The 21,240-nt window shown below is 49.9% G+C and overlaps 1 protein-coding gene across 1 annotated transcript; it reads left to right on the top strand.

Moving 5' to 3' along the window:
* Window positions 1-5,726: 5,726 nt before the first annotated feature.
* Window positions 5,727-18,736, top strand: CA12 (carbonic anhydrase 12; the record flags this gene model as incomplete). The annotated part of the gene is made up of 11 exons (XM_081336993.1): window positions 5,727-5,802; window positions 7,242-7,262; window positions 8,884-9,063; window positions 9,361-9,503; window positions 10,537-10,632; window positions 11,339-11,402; window positions 12,090-12,247; window positions 12,721-12,847; window positions 17,186-17,212; window positions 17,893-17,977; window positions 18,643-18,736. The coding sequence occupies 11 exons, from the start codon at window positions 5,727-5,729 to the stop codon at window positions 18,734-18,736; spliced, it is 1,071 nt and encodes a 356-aa protein (XP_081193119.1).
* Between the last annotated feature and the right edge of the window lie 2,504 nt (window positions 18,737-21,240).

Below are 21,240 nucleotides of genomic sequence, written 5' to 3'. Positions count from 1 at the left end.
ACTTTGAAGCACCTTAACGATCCATCGACCTCATGAGACCATCTCACATCCCTGGCCGGGTCCAGCGGCAGAGCCCGGCCTCGCCCCCGCCGCTCCGGCTGAGCCACCCAGCCGGCCTCTCGAGGCAACACCTCTGGCCAAAGAATCGGCCGCTAATGACAGTGGCCGAAATCCAAACCTCAAAATGAATAACAGTGTCCACCTTTCAGATCCTCCCTTATTTTTTGCTCCAGGCTATAAAAAGACGCTTTGGGTTCAGAATTAGTTTTCCCTGTTTATTTTGGAAGGGGCACTGGAATTGATCTCAAGCTGTGGAAATGCCCGCTCAAAACCCCGTAAAGCTCTGGGTCCCTGTTCAGAAGGTTTGGCTGGCGTGGCTGCCCTTCGCTAACCCTTCAGAGACCCTTTTCCTGGTCCCACATCAGCCCCAAAGCTTGGCAGAGTATCCTGATTGTGCTCAGTTGTTTACGGCAACCCCAAAACACCAGGGATCCGATCCCTGGATCCTTGTAAAAGCTTACCAGAGATGGCATCACCTGGAAAATGTGCAGCCCCGGGTCTCCTGAGGGCATCAGGTAAGGGAAGACTGTTGGCCAAACGGGTGCCAAGCCACATTGCTTGTGTCAAGAGTGGGTAGGAAGTATGGGAGGTGCATCTTCAGTCCACAATAAAAAAAATAATACTGCATTGGTGTAAAAGAATTAATACCCAAATGTCTTAACTAGCCTCCGTCTCACCCAATCCGAACCAAATAATGCAAAGGAGGCCCAGGGGACCGTCAGGCTGGCCGTCTCTTGGCCAAATCCTGATTGTAGTCGGCTCTCAGCCGTCCCCATTGAGTTAGCATCCTTCTCTCCCTGCTGAAGTCGGTGCCAGAAATAAAATGGCATTGGGTGGAGTCTCCAGACCTTCTGTCAGGCTCTGTTTTAGGTGCAGTGGGCAAACCATCACCCCAGACAAACTACCGAAGAGTAGAATTTCTCCCCTACCCATGCTCAGGACAGGGTTCTCCGGCCGGATCCAAAGAATCCGACTGAAAAGCTCCTGGTCCTTTCATGGTTGTACTCTTTATACACTTATGATTGTGTATCATCTGACCCATCCACTGCGATAATGATACAGATGATCGCAGATGATACAACTGTGGTGGGTCTTATTACAGGTGGGGATGAGACAGCAGGGTTCTGGGTCTCGACCAGAGCCTGGAAACGTGGGAACTGACGACCTGCCTGATTCCTCGGCTCCGTGCAGGACTTCTACACCCAGACCTTTGTCCCGGAAGGCCTCCGAAAAAAAACGTCCCGTAAACAAGCTTGAAAGATACACTAGAGGCAGCTAATTGCTGTGGGAACCTGATGGCCCTCCTGGATGGGGGTCACGTGCAGGCTTGGCCTCTGGGATCAAGCTAAGGGGGAGCCGGGCTTTCCCACGGCTGGCCCTTCTGCACTTGGTGGGGCCTGAAACGCTCCAGACAGATCACGGGGCTCGCAAATGCCTGGGCAGCAAAGGCAGGGGGGTGCCCGGTGGCTTCCTGATAAACGCTCACGGCATCGAGATGGACCGATGGGGCTTGAGCAAAACCACAAGCGAATCAGGTGAAGGGTCAAGAACTGCAGCTGAATTTAATTGCCGACTCATCTGCACTTTAGGAAGGGTTCCTGCCTGTCACGCGCCACTGCTGTCTGAGGCAGCTCAAGGGCCCTGCTGACCAGCTGAGCAGGTGTTCCACGTAAGAAGGCTGAAGACCAAAATCCATATTTCACGTGAATGCTTCCAAAGGAGCAATTTGAAGGTAGGTGGACTTCAACTCCCAGAGTTCCCCAGCCATTATGAGGTTGAGAAGCCCTCTTCTAAATCGCGAGATGCTGCAGCGCTGGGAGGGAATGCCTCCTCTTCCTGCGTCTTCTGGGGGGAAAGAGCCAAGAGAGAGGAGCGGCCTGACTCATCTACTGATTCAGCCTCGTGATTAACCTGCTGAGCTTTCTTCACAGGTGGGTTTGCAGCCCTGTTGTGCAACTTTCTCTGGCACACGCAGAAGGAGCCTTTCCCGTTCGTTCAGCTCGTGGGATTCTCTCATGGCAGGCCTCCAAGTCACGTCCAGGAGCTGTGATCTCATTTGAATGACATCTCTGGTGCGCCAGCTCTGGACTCCAGCCTGAATTTCACGTGTCTTCCACCTGTCTGCTTTCCAACGTCCAACATTTATGCAGGGTTTTTCCGCACAAAATAGAACACAACAGAAAACGTTGGCACACTTGGTGCAAAAGCAGGTCTGCCCACAAAACCTTCCCAGTGAAAGCACCCGAGGGCCTCCTCAGAAGACCACCTGCTGCATTTGAAAGTTTTTTGTACTGTTGCCGTGTTCCTTCTCAGTTTTGGCCCAAGGAACTCAGGGCAGCCTTTATCCCTCGCAAGGGACCTGCCCAGGTTCGACCCGTGAATGCCGTCGCCTGGGGAGGCTTACGCTGAGCCCCCGTAAATCCTGGTGGATCAGGCCCGTGTGGGGAGCCAGGAATGGGGGCCAGGGCCTGCTGCCACGTTGATGGTATGGATCAGGCCATTACCCTCTGAGGCTGACCTTGGGGAGCGCCAGAAATTTTCCAGAGCTTTCTGGCTGCCCAGCAGCTCTTCCCAAGGTCACCTTCACAAAGAGTGGTGCGTGTGTGAGATTAATGGAGGTGTGGCAAAGGCTTGCAGATACTTGCGTGTGCCTGTCTCTGCTGAGGCAGGAACCTTTGTGTTACCCTGGTCCCCCCCCCACTCCCCAGCCATCGCGCTGCAGCCTCAGGGCCAGAGGAAAAGACCGCTTTGCTGAGGGAAGCCGGCTCGGGCACCAGGGTTGGGCCAGCCTGATGGGCACTCCTGTCCAGAGAAGCACAACGGCTGTTTCTTGTTTCAGCCAGTACTGTTTGTTTCATTCTTCTGTTCTTTTCTTCGTGGTGACAATAAACCTAGAGTCACATTGTGGCTGTTTAAATACAATAAAGAAATAGAGGAACACTCTTGCACTTGAATTCTGAAAATGCAGCCTGGACATTGGTGACTAGTATCCTGAATTATCTCCCTGCACTCTTTCCCCTCCTGGCTCACTCCAAATGGGAAATTGATAACATTAGTTAGCAGGTCCTCTGGCTGTGCTGATCAGAATGATGGGAGTTGTAGTCCAGTTCTGGAAAATGACCTGGAGAAGACTATAGGCGGCACAAGTGCCAACCGTGCATGAGAGATCGATTTTCACCGATTCCATAAAACACTCCAGAGATATTAATTGCATTTGGCAAAAAGAGGCATTTGGCATTTTTGGTATTATCTATTAAAACATTTCCACCCCATTTCCTGTAAAGTATCTCAGACCTATTTACAATCGGATCTGGAGAATAAGAGCTCTGTCAGCAAAAACACCGAACGTGGCACGGAAAAGATGGAGGTGAAGGAAAGAAGAAGCGCCTGGCAAGGAAGGCTGGGAGAACGGAGGGCCACAGAGGCGGAAGGGAGAGTCTTGAATCTCCAAGGAGGGAAGAGAGTGTTTCAAAAGAATGCTGCGGCAGTGATTGACTCAGAGTTACTGTTTATTTTGGTCAATGACCAGATAAAATGGAGCAAATATAAGTTAACTACAGCAGAGGGGGGGAAAACAAACAAATATCCACAGAGCCTAGAAGGAGGATGAGGATTCGGTCACGTTCAGGAGTCCGAAGCTTTTTCTCATTCGCAGGGGATACACACAGCTTGGCTGGTTTCTGTTGCTGAAATTTTTTAAATGTCATAAGCTACCTGGAGTCGCCTACTGTATTTGTGAGATGGGCAGCTATAAAAATTTGTTTAATAAAATTTATAAGACAGTTGTGGCCGATGGCCTTTTCCGATCTGATGGACCAGAAGCTCCCTCGGGGTCTTCCGAGGGGAGACCTCCTTGGAGGTGTTGCAGAGGGAGCCCTGCAGCTACACCTGGATCCCACTGAGGGGGCAGGCAGGTTCGGTTAATTGTGGCGAGGGGATTATTGAATCTCCCAGGGAAAAGAGCTGAGGATCCACTATTCCATCGGGCTCTGAAGAGGGACCTTTCTCAAGAGACTAGTGAGCTGGCTGCTTTCCACCTACGTGGTTAAATGGAGTTTGGGCAGAACTGGGGATGAGCCTGTTTCATTGTGGACTTTGATGTCTCAAAGCTTTTCCCGAGTAGCTCTCCTGGCCACGGGGGGGGGGGGGGAGACCTGGCCTACTCAGAGGGAATCCCCCATTTGTGCATCGCTGGAGATGGGGGATCATGCAAGGCTGGCAACATAACAGGGCTTCCAGGCTAATTGGTGAGGCTCCTCTAGGGCCCTCTTTGCACTTGCTTTGTAACTCACTGGTTACTCACGCAGTGGGGTACCCCACGCCTCTGGCCAGGGGACCCCTCAGCCTCCTTGGCAGCTGCAGGGACTTAAATGTCTGTCTCCGAGTCCAGGAAAGGGGGCAGCCAGGAAGCCAGAGCCGTTGTGGGTCAGCCACTTCTGCTCATGGAAGCCTTTGGCCCTCTGCGGGATCCGACTCTGGCAAGCCCTGGAAGGGCAGCCCAGGTTTGCAGGATAAGCGCATCCTCTGAAACCACCAGAGACAGGTTTCCCTTCAGGGGAGGCAGAGAAAAGGATTCTCCTTTGGCCACAGCAGCTCACACCTTCTTTGTTTTCACCCGGTTCCTATTCCTGGGAATCTAACGCTGCAATTTGATGGTTTTCTTCTTTTAATGGCATGTTTGAATAACTGCACTGCATTGCTTCTATTTTCCAGGACACTTTTCCAAATTTGACTTTGGATACACTAGAGTGTTGTCGCAAAACTAGCCAGGGACCGAGCAAAAAGAACATGCCTAAATCGGTGGCTGACAGGGAAATAAAGGGTCTTGGGAAAAGAGCAGAAAGGGGCAGATTTCCCCCTCCCCGCCCCGGGGATCTGTTCTCCGGCTCCAGAATAGCAAAATGAGAGCTGCAGTTTGGGGGCTCTGGGCACAATGCAGCTTTGGTGGCTGCTGAAATGGAGGGGAAGATCTAGAAGGAAATCTGGGGCAAAGGCACAGCCTGGGACAGAAACTAAAACACATACCAAACTTTGCCACCCTTTGCTGAGCGACTGAAATTGCAGACAAGACAGGGAAAAGCATAAAGAGCTGCAGGAGGCTGAAAGAAAAGTGCGGGGAAATGTACCCCCCCCCGTTTGCAGGTGTCCCATGCTGCGCACCCCCCCCCCCCCACCCGCGCTGCCCTTCCCGAGAGACTTGATCTTCTCAGGATCGAGTTGGCTGCGGGACTATACAACTGGCCCTGAAGTGGTGCAAGGGCCCAACTCTCTGCCCAGGAAAAGGGGGCACCGCAAAAGGAAGGGAAGTGGGGGGAGGAGGCCCCCGGGCGCTGGGCCCTCCGGCTCCCCTCCTGATGCTCCAGGGTTTCGCCGGGCGCAAAAGTCCCGCCAATCGCTCGGAATGCGGAGCGGAGCGATCCGTCGGGGAAAACCCCGAAAGAGAAGGAAGAGAAGGCTGGGGGCGATGGGCTCGGGAGTCCGGCCCCTGCAGGAGGGAGGGCAGCAGCGGGCCGTCTCCCGGGGCCCTCCCGGGGGCCGGTCGTCGGCTGACATCACGGCTCGGGGCGAGGGCGGAGGCGGCGGGCGGGCAGGCAGAGCGAGGCTCGCCGCTCGGGCAGCGCACAGGTGCCAGCCGAGGAGGAGGCAGGAGCCGCACGACGCCCGAGATGCCCGCCGCCCTGCCCGCCGCCCTGCTCGCCCTCCTGCTCCACGCTCACCTCGGCGGGCTGGCCCCGCTGAACGGTAAGCGCCGGCCTCGGCGGGGAGGGGTCTTCCTGGGGCTGGCAGGCACCCTAACCCAGCCCGGGCTGCTTCCTCGCGCCAGCCGGTGCAGTTTCCCCCGCATCTGCGGGTGGTGCTGTCCCCCCCCCCGGCAAGGGCGCTGCGGGCGCTGGGGGGCTTCGGCGCCGAGCCACCCCCGGCCCCGCTCCGGGGGAGAGACCGGACCGCCGCTTGCCCCGAGAACGTCGCACGGCCTTGTGTCGCGCTGGTGTCGGATGATGGTTTCAGGAACCTTTTAGGGCTCGCTGGGGAGGGTGACGTCGAGGCTTCCAGACGGAAGCCGGAGAAAGACAAGGCAAAACTCTGAGGGGCGGGGACGGGGCTCTCTCGAGAGACCCCCTGCAAGGGTGGAGACCCTCCTCTGCGGAGACCCTCCCCCTCTCTGGCCCTCTCGCCCCCCATTCAGGGAGCAACCAGCGCCAAAGAGGTCCCCTCCCCTCCCCGGGGGGTCGGGACCTCCATCCGCAGGGCAAAGGAAGAGGCTCGGTCCGGGCACTCGGGCTGGTTTGGAAATAAGCCCCCAAGCCGAGTTTGGTTAAGAGGGCACAAGGAGCCCCAGAGGGCGTCACGGCGTCCTTCAGGCAGAGGGCCGGGAGGTGGCCAGGCAGGAAGGACTCAGGACAGGGTCCTTGCCCCCCCCCAGCCCGTTTTCTAGCAGAGGTGAGAGTCCTGAAGCAAGACACGGGGAAGGCGGGGGGGGGGGGAGACCACCTGCCGGGTCTCCCTCCCAGACCTTTCTGGAAGAGAAGCCTTGAGCCTCCCCGCGCACAAGAGGTTCCTGGCCAGGCCTCTGAGCAGACCCCCAAGGAGAGGCCGGAAGAAACAGCGAGGTCTGTGGAAGTAGCCCCTCGTCTGCCCTTGGTGAAAGGCGGGTCGGAAGTCCCGATTCCAAAGAGAGATGTGAAGAATTGGGTGGGCTGTGGGGGATAGGGTTACGGGGAGGGGGAGGGGGAGGGAGGGAGAGCGAGCAGGTGGGCTCAGCAGGCAGAGCAGGGGAACAAGACTCCAAGGTGCTCCAGGAAATATTTATTTCAGTGAATGGAAGCAACCTGATCTGTTTATTTAGCGTATATTTGGGTCTGTGTTGTGCTGCTTCTCCTACCACCTCTTCCTCCAAGGGGACATTTCCAGAAATGAGGCTGCTGACACTTTCCAGAAATCCAGAATTCTGCCCGTACAAATCTAGGGACTGCCTGTGGGCAGGTTTTGAAAGGATGGTGGCCATCTAATTGCCAAACTCAGGATTATTCACTAAACAATGTTTTCAAGAAAAAACAACAACAAAAAACCTCTGTTGCAAATATTTCCCTCATGGTTTTATTACCCTTCTGGTTTTGTATATGGGGTAGGTTTAATGCTGCTTTAACTTGAAACTCATATCCCTTCTATTTTCCTTCCAGGATCAAAGTGGTCCTACATTGGTAAGTACCCACTTTAATTGATTAGATTAAATCATATTTGGTGGCTCCAAGTCTGATTAGATCCAGGGAGGTATAATTTAGTTCATAGCAGAATATATTTGGTGCCACAATCTATACAAACCTCCCATTCATTTATATAAGCCTGCCATCGTGGGATAAAATGCTGGGGGAGGGGAGGGATTCATAATTGAGCCCAGCTAACCCACAGTAATTACTTCAGGAAACCACTAAGATGCTTTAGGCTGGCTTGTGGTTGAGTGTGTTGTGGGAACTGAGCAGTTGTTTCAGTACACTGGGTGAAGGAGAATACCCTGTTAAGCCATTCTAGGGTTACCTGTTTGTACCTTGCATGTTAAGAGACCAGATCTTTTCTTATCCCAGTTTTATGGTTGAGCATGGCGGGTGAGCCCAACCACCAGGTCTGACAGAAGGCAGTCTTTGTATTGTGTGAAGCTACCACGCAGGGCTGAGTTGGTCACTACCAGGTGAAGCAGTTGAGTGAGTCAGCCAGTAAAATCCATCAGGTTAATGACCTGTGCTGCTGTCTGGTGACAGGGGAGACTTGAATTAAAGCAGGTCTGGATGGAGCCTGTAGGAGCCTGGGGCTTCTCTAGACCACCTCGGAGTCCGAGTGCAAGTATATGGGGAACCAACACAATCCCCATCTCCTCTCAGGACTCCACAGGGAAGATACTCAGACCTGCTCCAGCTTGGCCACCAGAGCAGGAAGTCTGCCCCAGACATCTCTTGGACGTGGATGTGCACAGAGTTTTGGGGCCACATTGGAGAAAGGAGGTGCTTCCCCTCCTAGCCCAGAAACTTTCCGTTATCCAACCCAGATTTCACATGCAGGCATTCACACTCTCCCCTTCTGTACCCAGCCTATGAAGCAGACCTTTGAGATGAACAGTCTAAGCCTAGGCAACGCGACAAATTGCTCACTGCTCCTCCCACTGGATACCATCTGAATGCAGCATTGTGACCCAGGTGCAGCTGAAGATACCGTGGTTGTCCTGAGGAGACCCCAGTTGAAGTTCAGCAGGGGCTCCTGGCTGTTAAAAGGAGGTCACTCCTAAGTCAGATCTGAACCCTGTCCATCTTTCCCTGCTGCTCACATAGGAAACTACGTAGCCTTAAAAGAAGGAGTTTCGTTTTTTTTAAAAAAAGGTTTTGTGCAGGAAATGGCATGACTAGATATCTCCCAGTTAAATGATGAATCAAAGCCGAAAGTGCAGAATATGCAACTCTGCTGATGAGACAAGATACAAACTATTCCTCAGATTTTTCTTGCCCAAAGAACTCAGATACTAGGCAGAGCTTTTCTTGACCCTTCTGTTTCATCCTGACAACCATCTCCCTAAGTAGCGGGTGAGGCTGAGAGCTTCACTAGCTCAGCAGGGATCTGAAAGTTCCTGATTCTTTCCCCTGACTTCTTCTCAAGCACCTGATAGTTAGTCAGTGCAGGGGGTCTTTGTCTGCTTGAAGCCAGGTGCCTGCTGGCCTATTGTGGCAAGGGGTCGAGGCTGAGTGGGGGAAGGGACCCATCTTTGCCTCCCCTAAAGGAAGGAGCAGACACGGAATGATATCTTGACTTGACCATCTGGAGGTCTTGCTGTCCTAGGTCCCGATGGAGAAAAGGTGTGGCCAAAGAAGTACCCCTTATGTGGGGGAGTCTTCCAGTCTCCCATTGACTTCCACAATGACATCCTCCAGTATGACTCCACCCTTTCGCCAGTAGAACTGGAAGGCTACAATGTCTCTTCTGATGTCAAGTTCTCCTTGACCAATAATGGGCACTCAGGTAACAGCAGCAAACAAGGATGGAGGAGGGACATTCTGAGGGAACCTGAACAGCCATGAGCATGACTAATCAAGTCACATCCTTGGCCTCCAGATGTTCTTCACAGGCCATGCTGGCTAGGGATCACAGCATCGATGTTCATACATCTGGAGGTGCAAAGCTGGGGTAGCCTGTTTTTAACCAGTTAGAGCCTTAAAGAAAGACCACCGTTGGCATGCTCCAAAGTTGCGGTATCTCCTGGGCACCTAATGCGGCAATGCTTCCACTCCACCTTCTCCCTCCTCTCTTCTTCCATAGTAAGAATGAACCTCTCTTCAGCCATGCGCATCCGGAGTCTCTCCTTCCAGTACTCAGCAGCACAGCTCCACCTACATTGGGGAAATCGGAACAAGCAGGAAGGATCCGAGCACACGGTCAGCGGGAGGCATTTTGCTGCTGAAGTAAGACAATCCTGTCCTTTGGCGGTTTCCCTTTCTGTGGGATCCAGCCAGCCATCGCATGAGATCTCCTCATGGTTTCCATCTTGAATGGAAGAGCTGCTGGGGCTTGTTGGGCTGAGGTAACAGCTGCTGCCTTCATCCTTGCACCCTCCAGATGTCTTGGGGCTTGATTGCCATGATGCCCAGCTTCCTTCCTTACTTGTGAAAAGTCAAGGGACACAGACTAGGAGAGGGAGCCCACACGACAGCATTTCTCAACCTGGGCGACTTGAAGATGGTGGACTTCAACTCTCAGAACTCTGCTGGCTGGGGAATTCTGGGAGTTGAGGTCCACCCATCTTCACGTTGCCCAGGTTGAGAAAGACTGCCATGTGGTTCCATTCTGGCCCTCCTCACATGAGAGCACCAAGATGCTCCCATGCTCCCTATCCTTTGCTTTCTTCTATCCATGCCATCCTGAGCACCCTTTGACCAACACAAAATTCTGGGGACTTTCTCCAACCTTCGTCCTTCGAGAACCTGCATTGATCCTTACTCTTTTTTCTGATTTGTTCCTTCCTCCAACAAACTTCCCATTTGCAAACAGCTAATAATCATATAAGCAAATTCAACAGCAGCCTTCTTTTCCTCCTCCATTTTCTGCGTGGGATAAAATTACCAGACGAACAGCTGGGAGACGCAGACTCACGTTCTCTCGCCTGAGAAGTCATCTTTATCAGCTCATCAGTTCTGTGTCTCTGGTTGCATCATCCCAGCTTTCAGGGGTGTCCCAGAGAATGGCCTCCGTAAGACCCCGACACAATGGGTGGATCCAGCCACGAATTGTCCTCAATTCCTCCGATTCATAACCACAACATTGTTTCATGTCTCGGGCTAATTATAAGTCTAGGGAAGGCCTGAGATTCCCTGAAGTCACAATTTCAGGTCATCAACAAAGACAAAAGTCAGGGCTCAGCCAAGGGAATTCCGTTCTCCCGGCTATTAACAAGTAAGCCTTAGAAATCCCGGTGACCATTTCATTCTCCCTTTGCAGCTGCATATTGTCCATTACAACTCTGTCCGATACCCAGATCTGAAATCAGCAGTTGACAAGCCCAGCGGGCTGGCAGTCTTGGCAGTCCTGATTGAGGTAAGGCGTGCTTCTTCCCTGCTGGGTTTAGATGACTCTTCCTGCCAGGACCTCTGGATAGTGCAAAGCGCATCCTTTCCGTGGGTAAAACTGGCCCATCCTGTGGAAGGACCCTTGTCTGTCTCTAGAAGCATCCATGAAGCCACCAGTTCAACTTCAAGAGGATTTTACTCTGGTGCAGTCATTTAAAAACCCACCTCTCCTGCAGCCAGTTTCACTTGCTAAGAACATTTGGCTTATTTTTCCAAAGTGATTATTTTGCAAATGATTTGGTGAGCCGCTCTTAAGAATTTCTGAGTGTAGGCAAAGAAATCACACACCGCAAGATGTGATTATTATTTTAGCAAGAGGAGCTGAGGACTCCCTAAAAGTGGATGTAAAATCAGGAGGGTATATTTGCCCTGCAATGAAATTATCGCTGCCCACAAAATCAGCCGTTCATTTGCTCAACAAATGAAGGTGTCAAAGCACTGGACCAGATCAAAAGGATTCGGCTTCACTTGTGTCACTTCACAATCAGTTGCTGAGCCCCTGAATTTGCACCACTCTCCGCTGTATAAATGGCCAAGAGGCTTTTCCTGCAGGGATTATGCCCTGCGGTTTAGATGGCCCCTTTCTGCTCTGAGGCCCACCGGTGGCCACGCGTCCCAGACAGCAACTGCAACGTTATTCAGATAGGAAATGACCCCTGTCCATTTCGTTGCAGGAGGGCGAATTCAACCCATCCTTTGAAAAGATCTTCAGCCATTTCCAATACGTGAAGTACAAAGGTAGGAAAGGCTTTGTGACTGAGAAGGGGGCCCTGAACAACCAAGAGAGGGTACTTGGTGCCTAGAAGGGCGATTAATCCCTTGCTTTTGGTGTCAGATTGATTTGCAATGTAACCAGTTGCAGTCTGTGTGTGTGTGTGTGTGTGTGTGTGTGTGTATACACACACGCGCACACATATTTACCAATCTGACTTACAAAATACAAGAATGAGGCAGAACAGACTAAATTGTTTACAAGCAAGCTGCAACCAAGGCTGTGGATATTTTTTGCCAGTGTTTCATCCTCTAAGATATCTCTCTCTCTGGTTGTCTGACTCACCATCCCTATTTTCTCTGTCTAAATGACAGTAAACAAAACCTGAATTCCAGTGTTTGTCCAGATGACAACAGCAGCACATCAGCCGCGTGGTTCAGCCACATAGGGATTTTCAGCAGGCGGCCACATGGACTGGCCGGGCCAACCTTGGTCTTTACAGCAAAACATCTGGATTCTTTGGCTGGATGCAACCCCCTGCTGCCAGGACTGGCTGCAGAAAGCCCTGAATAAGTTGGCTGAGTACATAGTTGAATTATCTGAAAGTTTAAAGAAAAGGCAAGATAAATATTTAGGAAATGTTCCATCCAAAATCAGAACAAACAGGTGCAAACTGCTAGAGTCCAGCTGATGAAGCGGCTGATTCCTTTCAGATCAGGATGCCGTTGTTCCAGGTTTCAATGTCCGAGATTTGCTCCCAGATAGATTGGACGACTACTACCGCTACGAAGGATCTTTGACCACACCTCCATGCTATCCAAGTGTTCTCTGGACAGTTTTCCGAAAACCTGTAGAAGTTTCAGCAGAACAGGCAAGTTCCGTAAAACACAAAATACATTCCGGGAACAGAAGTGATTTTGCAGGTAACTTGAAGAAAAGTATAACTCCCTCCGGTGCTTTCCAGGTTTTCTTCGGCCCTGATAAATGCTGATCCTGTAACAGATGTTTCTTCCTTTCAGGATTTAATTTCTAAAAAATTAAACTAACTAGGAGCCAATGAACGAATGCATGAATATATCGTCCACTTGTATACTTTACCATACTTTTCCATAGTCCATTATCTTCATAAGAAGCAGGCCAATTCAGATTCTTCTTAACTCTCTAGTTTTTGCAGAATTAAGAAAAACACCCTTTCCATACAATTGTTTTAACTGCGGTCAATGGTCCAAGCCCTTCCCACACTGTAAGCCATGGCAAATTTCACCTGGGGAAACTCATTTGTCCGAAAGTAGCTCTCCTCCGCGTGCAGATGCCAAAGCCAACCATGGACTGCTTTGCTCACAGCTGCTGGCGCTGGAAACCACCCTCTACTGCACGGAGTCGAACGACCCTGCCCCTCTTGAAATGGTGGACAACTTCCGGAGAGTTCAGGAATTTGACGAGAGGATGGTTTCTGTCTCCTTCCGACAAGGTAGGCAAGAGAAACTGCCTCCCTACCAAGAAGATTTATCACGATCCGGCTTAGGCTGACATGAACTAGAGACCAAGTTGGGTTAGACTCATCCCAAAGGTGCTTTTTCCAAAAGGCAACTGGACTTTCTTGGTTTTTTTCTTTGAAAACATTTTGCTTCTCACCCAAGAAGCTTCTTCAGTTCTTACAGTTCTACAGTTAAAACTGTAGAAGCTCTTTGGATGAGAATGAAATGTTTTCAAAGAAAAAAACATGAAAGTCCAGTTGCTTTTTGGAAAAAGCACCTTTGGGACAACCATGACCCAGATAATGGAGACTTAGTTTACAGGCCAGCTGGGTAAGCCTGGCACCCTGGGGGCTGCCAAGTGGGAGACTGTGAAGCATAGTTCACCCTGCTATGTCTGCAAGGCCTGCTAATTATACCGTAGACTTACTCTAAAAATACGGATTCCAACTTCGGCTTCAAAACAATAACATTGGCACAGAATCACAAGATACTTTTGGATGAACTTGGAAATGAATGAAGAGGTTAGAGCAACCTTAAAATTAAAGGTGTCCAGATGGAAGGTTGACAGCCAGACGGCCCCCAGTCTTTGGTCTCCAGAGGTTCTTTACCAAATTTGATAAAGCTAGGAATGAAATTCTGGGGCTGGTGGGTCCCACATAAACTGGATAGATTTCATTTAAATATAAGGGAAAAATTTGTATTTGTTTCCCCTCAATGCTGCTTTTTAAAACAGTCCTAGTCACTGGTCTGTTATAATGCAGGAGTTGTGAGAAAGAGTGTGTGTGGGGAGGAAATCTGTAAAGATTTTATAACAAGATGTTATTTCAGAGGGCACTAAATTATGAACACCTGCCCTGGAGGATTTAAGCATCTGAGCAAAATTCAGTATGGGTACCGAAGTCTTTGTTTATTGTAACTCAGGAGGGGCACTTGAGAGCAAAGAGCTACCAGAGGATCAAAATTCACACCCATCTAGATAGTTCAAGGGATGCATCTCAGCTCTCTGGATCAATCAGAGCAATGTTTCTCAACTGTGTCAACTTTAAGATGTGTGGACTTCAACTCCCAGAATTCCCTAGCCAGCCACCCATGCCGGCTGGGGAATTCTGGGAATTGAAGTCCACACATCTTAAAGTTGACACGGTTGAGAAACAATGGAGTAGGTCTTAAATAAATAAATAATAAATGAGATAGCCTCTTCCCTCCTACGTTGCTGTATCTAGCACGATATTTCTTTCTAGACCTGCAACCTGCCCCATCTGCCCGGGGTCACCAAGGGTGCTTAGTCCGCAGCAGCAGCAGTGGGACAAGCTCTTGTGCGTCTCAAAGAAATCAAAACTTTGCCTTGCAGGGAGACACTTTCTGGGGAGGTTCAAAGGATCAGACGAAGCTCTGCAAGAGGTTGAGTTTGACACGTAAAAAGCAGGAAAGGCTCATCACGCTGGGTTACCCAAATCCACCGTCATGGGTGCAAAAATTAGCCATCTCATGGGGGAATGGGAAGCTCCAGCCACTGCCTCAAGCCTCTTACTTGGTGTTGCAGGGCTGACCCAACAGTGGTCTTTGTTAAAAAACACAACACAACACCAGACCAGCCATGAGGAAACAGTAGGAAAACGTAGGAATGTCCTGATAGCTAGTCCTGTGCAAAGTTATGAATAAGCAGTGATGGAGCAGTTTCTTTTGAGGGGGGCAGGAAGGCTATGTAAATAGCCCCCACTTCAGTCATCTTCAAGTGATGCTGAGCAGACTAGGATTGGGGGGAATGGAGCTACTCCTTTTTAAGTGTACACCTGGATCCGTTTTTCTCAATCTTGGCCACATTAAGATGGGTGGACTTCAACTTCCAGAATTCCACAGGACTTGGGAATTCTTGGAGTTGAAGTCCACCCATCTTTGAGTGACCAAGGTAGAGAAACACTGATTTTCTTGACTTACAACGTACGGTGAGCCAACCTGTGTATCGCAGGCATGCCATGGGTCAGAAGTGAATTATGGTCCCTCCTGAGAGAGGCTTGTTGGCAAAACAGACTGGAAATCTTAGGGTTGTACATAAGAAGTTGTAATTTACAAAACAAAAGAGCAACAAAGATGGCTAATTTTTTCTTCAAACAACTTTGAATATATCTGTATATAGAAATATAGTGATGTTTATACAAGCAATGACTGGTTTGGGACAGAACAGCCGAGGGGCAGACTCCCGGATTATTGTATTTTTTTCTATGTTTGCAATGCTCACAAATTGCAATAAATTCTGCTCTAAGCTTAGCCTTGTACAGAGTATTTCCTTTAAGCATCAGAGGCTGTGATGAAAACTTTCCTGGGCTGAGAACTGTTGGCTGTCCTAGTTGTGTTATATGCTCCTTACAGACTTTGAAGTGGAATTAGGCAGCTGCTGCACAGCCCAAATGTTGCCGAGGCAGTTCTGCAGGCCAGGGCTTACCCAGGAGGAGACGAGGGGGCCTTGAGAGAGCAGGGCTGGGTGTGTGGGAGAGAAAAGCCAAGGTGGCAGCTTTGATCAGCTTTGATTCCTCCTGAGATTGCCCTGCTTAAGACAAACACACCCAGCACACATGCAAGGCAGAAAGAGAGAGAGGGGAGGAGGGGAAGAGAAGAGGCTGTTGTATGTCAGTTTATTGGGCAGGCAAACCTGAACCCAGGGCAGAAGCTCTCATCCGTGTCCAAATCAACCACAGAGCTCTGGGGAAAAACAGGGGGGCCGGGCCCGAACATTTTTGCATGGGGAAAGGGCAGGCAGATGAGCCTTGGGGAGTACCAAGCAGGGCAGGCAGACAATTTGGCAGTTCCCGGAAGAGATTCCCCTTCCCAACTAGCCACTCCAGAGCTTAAGGAAGGGCGTCTTCTTCTCAGCTTTGATTTCAAGGCTGGTAGGCCAGGCCTAGCTGCGCTTCATCTGGAGCCACAGAGCAGCCTGCAAGGCTCCTATTTAAGGGTCCATTCTATTTACTCACGTGCGTCCCCAATAAACTGACCTTTTGCCCCCAACTGGAATCCAACTGAAGCTGCCTCCCTCCCATGCTGCTAAACATGACTTGGAGTGACTTTCCAGCACCGTGTCCAGCATGATTCAGCGGTGATGTTTTCACCCCAAGAACGCCAGGCAGCCTCTGGATTCTGGTCCACCCTTTTCCAAGGACAGGCAGGAGGTGAGAACCAGCACTGGAACTCGAGACCCAGGGGAGGTTTTGGGTGCCAGGACAACACCCACAGCGCGCCCAGTTCTTTGTGCCTCCAACTGGTTTCTGCTTGCCTTGGCAACTCACTTCTCTGCTTTAAAAGCACTGGGCAAGAGCCAACCCCGAAGATGCTGGCATTAACAAGCTTCCCAGTGCCTCTCCGCCCTGCCTTTGCCGTAAGACAGTTCTTAATGAGCGACTGTGGAGACCTGATTATTTAATCTAAAAGAACTAGCTTGAAAAACCAAAGAAAAAAGGATTGGCAACAGATGGGGTAAGCTCAGCCAAGGGTGGCACTTCGAACTGGAGCATATAGAAGGGGCAGAAGGACTATAAGTAGGACTGAAAGAAATGGAGAAATGCAGGGGGCTGGGAATCCAAACGGATCTAATAGTTTTATGCCCCAGAGGTTAAATGGAAATGATAAGCGGCTGAAATTTGGAAATATGGTTTACGCTCCGCGGTTGACGGAGCTGTGGCTTTCCTTTTCGGTAAGGGATACCGCAAACCGGGCAGTGAGGCAGGATGACTGCCATGGAGTCTCATAGGCTGGTTTGAGAAACACTGACCTATGAAGGCATCACTACCAGGGTCTACCCATGTGGTTGGTGGGGCTTCCTAGCCAGGACTTGCCCAAGACCCTCGGCCACCCAGGTCAGTGGCTGCTTAGGGGTGGCCGAGGGTCTTGGGCTGGTCCTTCCTGGGAAGCCCCACCAACCACAGGGACAGATCCTAGTGGTGATGTCTTTGTAGGTCAATGTTCCTAAAACTTGGGAGCTTGAAGATGTGTGGACTTCAAGTTCCAGAATTCCCCAGCCAGAATTCTGGAACTTGAAGTCGAAACATCTTCAAGCTCTCAAGGTTGAGAAACACTCTTCTAGGAAAACAAGAGAAACCTGGCTGGGGGGCCAAGAAGATGACTCAGCTGTCCTCCCCTTCTAGCTTTGCCAGTTTGTCAACAGCTGCCCTTCCTTCTCCTGCCACCCAGGATTGGCACTGAGTGAAACTCTTCCTTCCTGCCATTCAGAGACAGGAGATTGTCATCCTCCTTAGAATCAGTCGCCTTTGTCGAATAGTCATTTCAGTGACACCATTGTGACTTTGCATCTCATTTTGCTTCTTCTTTTTCTCAAGATCCAGCTCCAGGTGAACACAGCCCAGGTATGTTTTTCCCAAGAGTGCTCGGCATAAAGTGCCCTCCTCCGTTCTTCAGTGGGATTTCCATCTCTTCCATCTGCAACTGTCGTTGCTCTGATAACATCTGGACTCAACTGACTTCTTGACCTTCTCCTGCCTGTCTCCTCTCCAAGATAACCTCCTGCCCTGCAAGTAATATTAACCTTACTAATTCAGAATAGACCTATTGGAAAAGCTTCAGCAGCATGTCTTTGGTTCCAGACCTTCACAAACTACAAAGGTTTCTTCTTACATATGATTGACCCTCACTGCACCTTCTAAAAACAACTGGCCTGGCACACTGCTAAAGATGCAAGTCACAGTCCTCATAAACCTCTCTCTCTCTCTCTCTCTCACACACACACACACACACACACACACACAAACACACACTCCTTCTTACCACAACGAGAGAGCTGAGCAAATCAGTCACACAATTCCACTATTTAACCTTGGAGCCAGGCTCTTATTTCCAAATTCTCCACGGCTATTTCATTTTATTTCACATGATAAAAGTACACGGGGAAACGCTCTAGGGAAGCTGCTTATCTCATTCGGGTTTTAATTCCAGGGCCAATTACGGCACCTGGTCCAAGGAGGAAGGTTCTCCTATTGGCAAGACTTACTAATAAGTGTTTTCCTCCAACCACCTGACCCCACCTCAGGTTTTGTCCTCTTTGTGGTGTTAGCCGGCATTCTTGGCATCGTCTTTGTCACCGTGGTGGCCTTCTGGCTGATTCGAAGGAAGAGGTAAGACTTCTGCTCCACCTCCTCTTTGTCTGCACTCCTGGCTCCCCCCTGCTAACGCCTTTCTGCCCCCTGAGCAGACCTGACCCCCTCGGGTCCTTGGAATACCCAGGAGTAGCGCTCTTTCTGCAGCCCCTGGGCTTCCTCCCCTTCCCCGGGTCCGAAAGCAGTGCCATCGCTCGCTGTGTGGACACATTTCAGCCAAGGCTCCAGAGGAGACCGAGGACAGGGAGGCATCAAAAACGGTATCACCCTGGGCTTAGATTAAGGGTATCGAAACACGGCAGCTTTAAGACTCGTGGACTTGAACACCTGGATTTCCCCAGCCAGCCTGGGGAAGTTGAAGTCCAAAGGTCTTAAAGTTGCCCCAGGGTTGAACACTCCTCAGATGGTTGTTCTTCCAAGCAGGAGAAAGCATCGGGTGCCAGAAAGGACAATTCCCACCTCCAGGAGAGAACTGCCCGAGGAGTCCACTCAGCATGAGCTTTTTGGTGTGAATGACAGTTCACATGTTACATGTGCTTGCACTCGAAAATAGATAAGCCCTTTTGATCTCCTTGTTATTGTGCCCTCTGGAGTGCCGCCCTTCGGCCACTCGGCTCAGTGAACAAGAGCCCTGGGACATAACTGCCTCTCAACGTTGGCTAACTCCGGCTTCTCCTTCCCAGCCTCCAGAGGGCCAAGGAAGAGAAAGGGGTAATCTACAAGCCCGCAGTCACCAAGGAGGAAGAGGAGGAGGAAGAGAACATCTCCAAAGCTTAAACCTCTGCAATGCTCAACTTTAAATATTCTTAACAGCTGGATGAGCCAAGTGTCGCTATCTCTCTTGTCATGTTTATCGGCCGAGTTGGGTCTCTGGGTCCCTCGAGTGCAAACAGGGCTCTGCTCCCTTGTGTACAGACGTTGTGAGACAGATGTTAAAAATATCTCCCTCCAAGTAAATCACATAACTGCTAGGAGAGGTTCTGGGGTTTGCTTAACATTATAGCATGTAAATGTGATATTTATGAATAATAATAATCTGCCTCAAAAAAAGCTACTGTTTATCTACTGAATAGATGAATTTCCTTCCTGTTCCCATAAAATAATTACTGCTGATATTAGAAATAGATCACCAGGATAAGTGTTCGTGTTAACGTCTTAAAGCAGGGGTCCGCACATTTGACAACTTTAAGAATTGTGGGCTTCAACATTCCCCAGCGTGGCTGGCTGAGGAATCCTGTGAGTTGAAGTCAACAAGTCTTAAAGTTGCCAGGTTTGGAGACCCCTGTCTTAGAGGCATAAATATGTAGTTTGGTTCTCTTTGTTGTCCTACTGATTTTAACAGGAATTACATCTGTTTAATCTCTTCTATTTAAGTCTAAAATAAGCTATATCAAGCATGACTTCTAAGAAATACATGGGGCTTATCCCGTGATGTCGAATTGTGGCTGTGTGCTGTACTTGCATCTCTGGAATTGAAGACCAAGCATCTCAGGTTTTAAGAACAGTGCCAGGCTGAAGGCAGCTACTCCAAGTAGTCAATGAGCAAAACGAAGGTCAAATGAAACACTCTGATACTATCTACTCTGAAATTAGGGGGAACTAATATTATTTGAGGGCTCCAAGCACCTTGTTTCCTACAGTGACTTATAGGGAAGTTGCCGGTTTGAAGTCTTATTATGATGAAAGTCTCTTATAGATAATGTGCAATTTCATGTATCATCATACAATAAATATTTTTATTACCGGTAAGAGCTTTAGAGTTTATGTCTCTCTCTCACACACAAATGTACTGAGAAACACCAAGTGAAATTCTGTTCCTGGTTGAGGGCCAGACTATATTTACACTTTGTATTTTCTGAACTATCCATCAAGCTCTCCAGCACTCGTAAACCACAACAGAGACTTTAACATCAAAATTGTTAGCTAAAGGTACCAAAATAGTCACCTAACGGGTTTGAGACCACATTTTGGATCTCAGTGAGAAAAGGAAACGGAGGTAAAGTTCTCCAACACAGCTACATCCTTGACTGCAGCCACCTCCAGAATAAGCATCTTCCAACACTCTCCAGAATTACCCCAAACTCAGGGATCTGCAGCCAATGAAATCAGGATACGCCTTTCTCAAGCAGCGGAGTGGGTGAAAGCCTCTGCTGCCCTGGCTCATTTCAAAAAAACTCAGTGCATCTTGCTTGGCAAGAGTGCCAAAGGAGCTGGGCTGCCCCATTGGACAAGTTATATGAAGACAGCCCCTTCATTCCACAAGGTGGGCCATTCAACCAGGTAACAGGAAGCACAAGCTTTTTCAAACCCAACCAGCCAAAAGCAAGCGGCTGCAGAATTGAAAACGTGATGCACGGACAGATCTTTAGGCCAGTATTTCTCCACCTTGGCTTCTTTAAGATGGGTGGGCTTCAACTCCCAGAATTCCCCAGCCAGCTCTGGGAATTACCCAGCCTAGGTTGAGTTGAGGTCCACACGCCTTAAAGAAAAACTTGTTCCAGACAAACACAGGCTTTGCGGTCCTTTTTCCCCAGCCAAGATTTAAAACGTACGTTTGCGTTTTCACAAGGATTAAACATAGAGCACAATTGCATTAATAATGATTATGGAGTCTTATGGAAGCTAACCACAATTCACATTTGGAGCAGGCAGAAAACCAAGGTCAATGAAGTTGAGAGAAAAGTGTAATGTGAGGGCGAAAGAGGAGCAAGGGTGGATGGTTTGCAGCCACTTTCCTTTTGAGGAAAGCCACCTTTTTCAAAACCCAAAGTGAAGCTGATTTTGTGCATAAATAACAATCAGTATGTGTAATACACATCATTTACACACACTACTGCAAGACAGTTTGCTCCACATACCTGCCAGTGCTGGCAGTGAAGACCCAAGGACCGTGGCGTGCAGAATGTTGAACTCATCCATGGCTTACAAGCCACAACAGTAAGGTCCCATCATCATCCTAAGCCACAACCAACCACATTATGATTTAAAGGGAGACAACCTCACCGCGACTTAGCGAGTGCCTGGATAGTAAGCTAGTCCTAAGGCAGCTGAGTGGCTGGACCAGTGCTCTGCTGCCCCCTGGTGAGCACCAGAGGCGGGTCAGTCTCTCCGTCCAACAGCAGCCTTGTAAACCTCTTGGGACTGCAGCTCCCCAAATTCCTCAGCCCCCCTCCCCCACAAGGCAAAGCTGTGGAAGAATACCACAGGCCACGTGGTGCTGTCCAGATGCCATTCTGATCCACCCTCATCCGTGGACATTCACTGAGTGATTCTGGGGCGCC

Source organism: Vipera berus (genome assembly GCF_964194415.1).
Source record: "Vipera berus genome assembly, chromosome: 12".
Taxonomy (NCBI): domain Eukaryota; kingdom Metazoa; phylum Chordata; class Lepidosauria; order Squamata; family Viperidae; genus Vipera; species Vipera berus.
The sequence above is the reverse complement of the archived record's forward strand: the minus strand, read 5'-3'. Positions and strand labels throughout refer to the sequence as shown.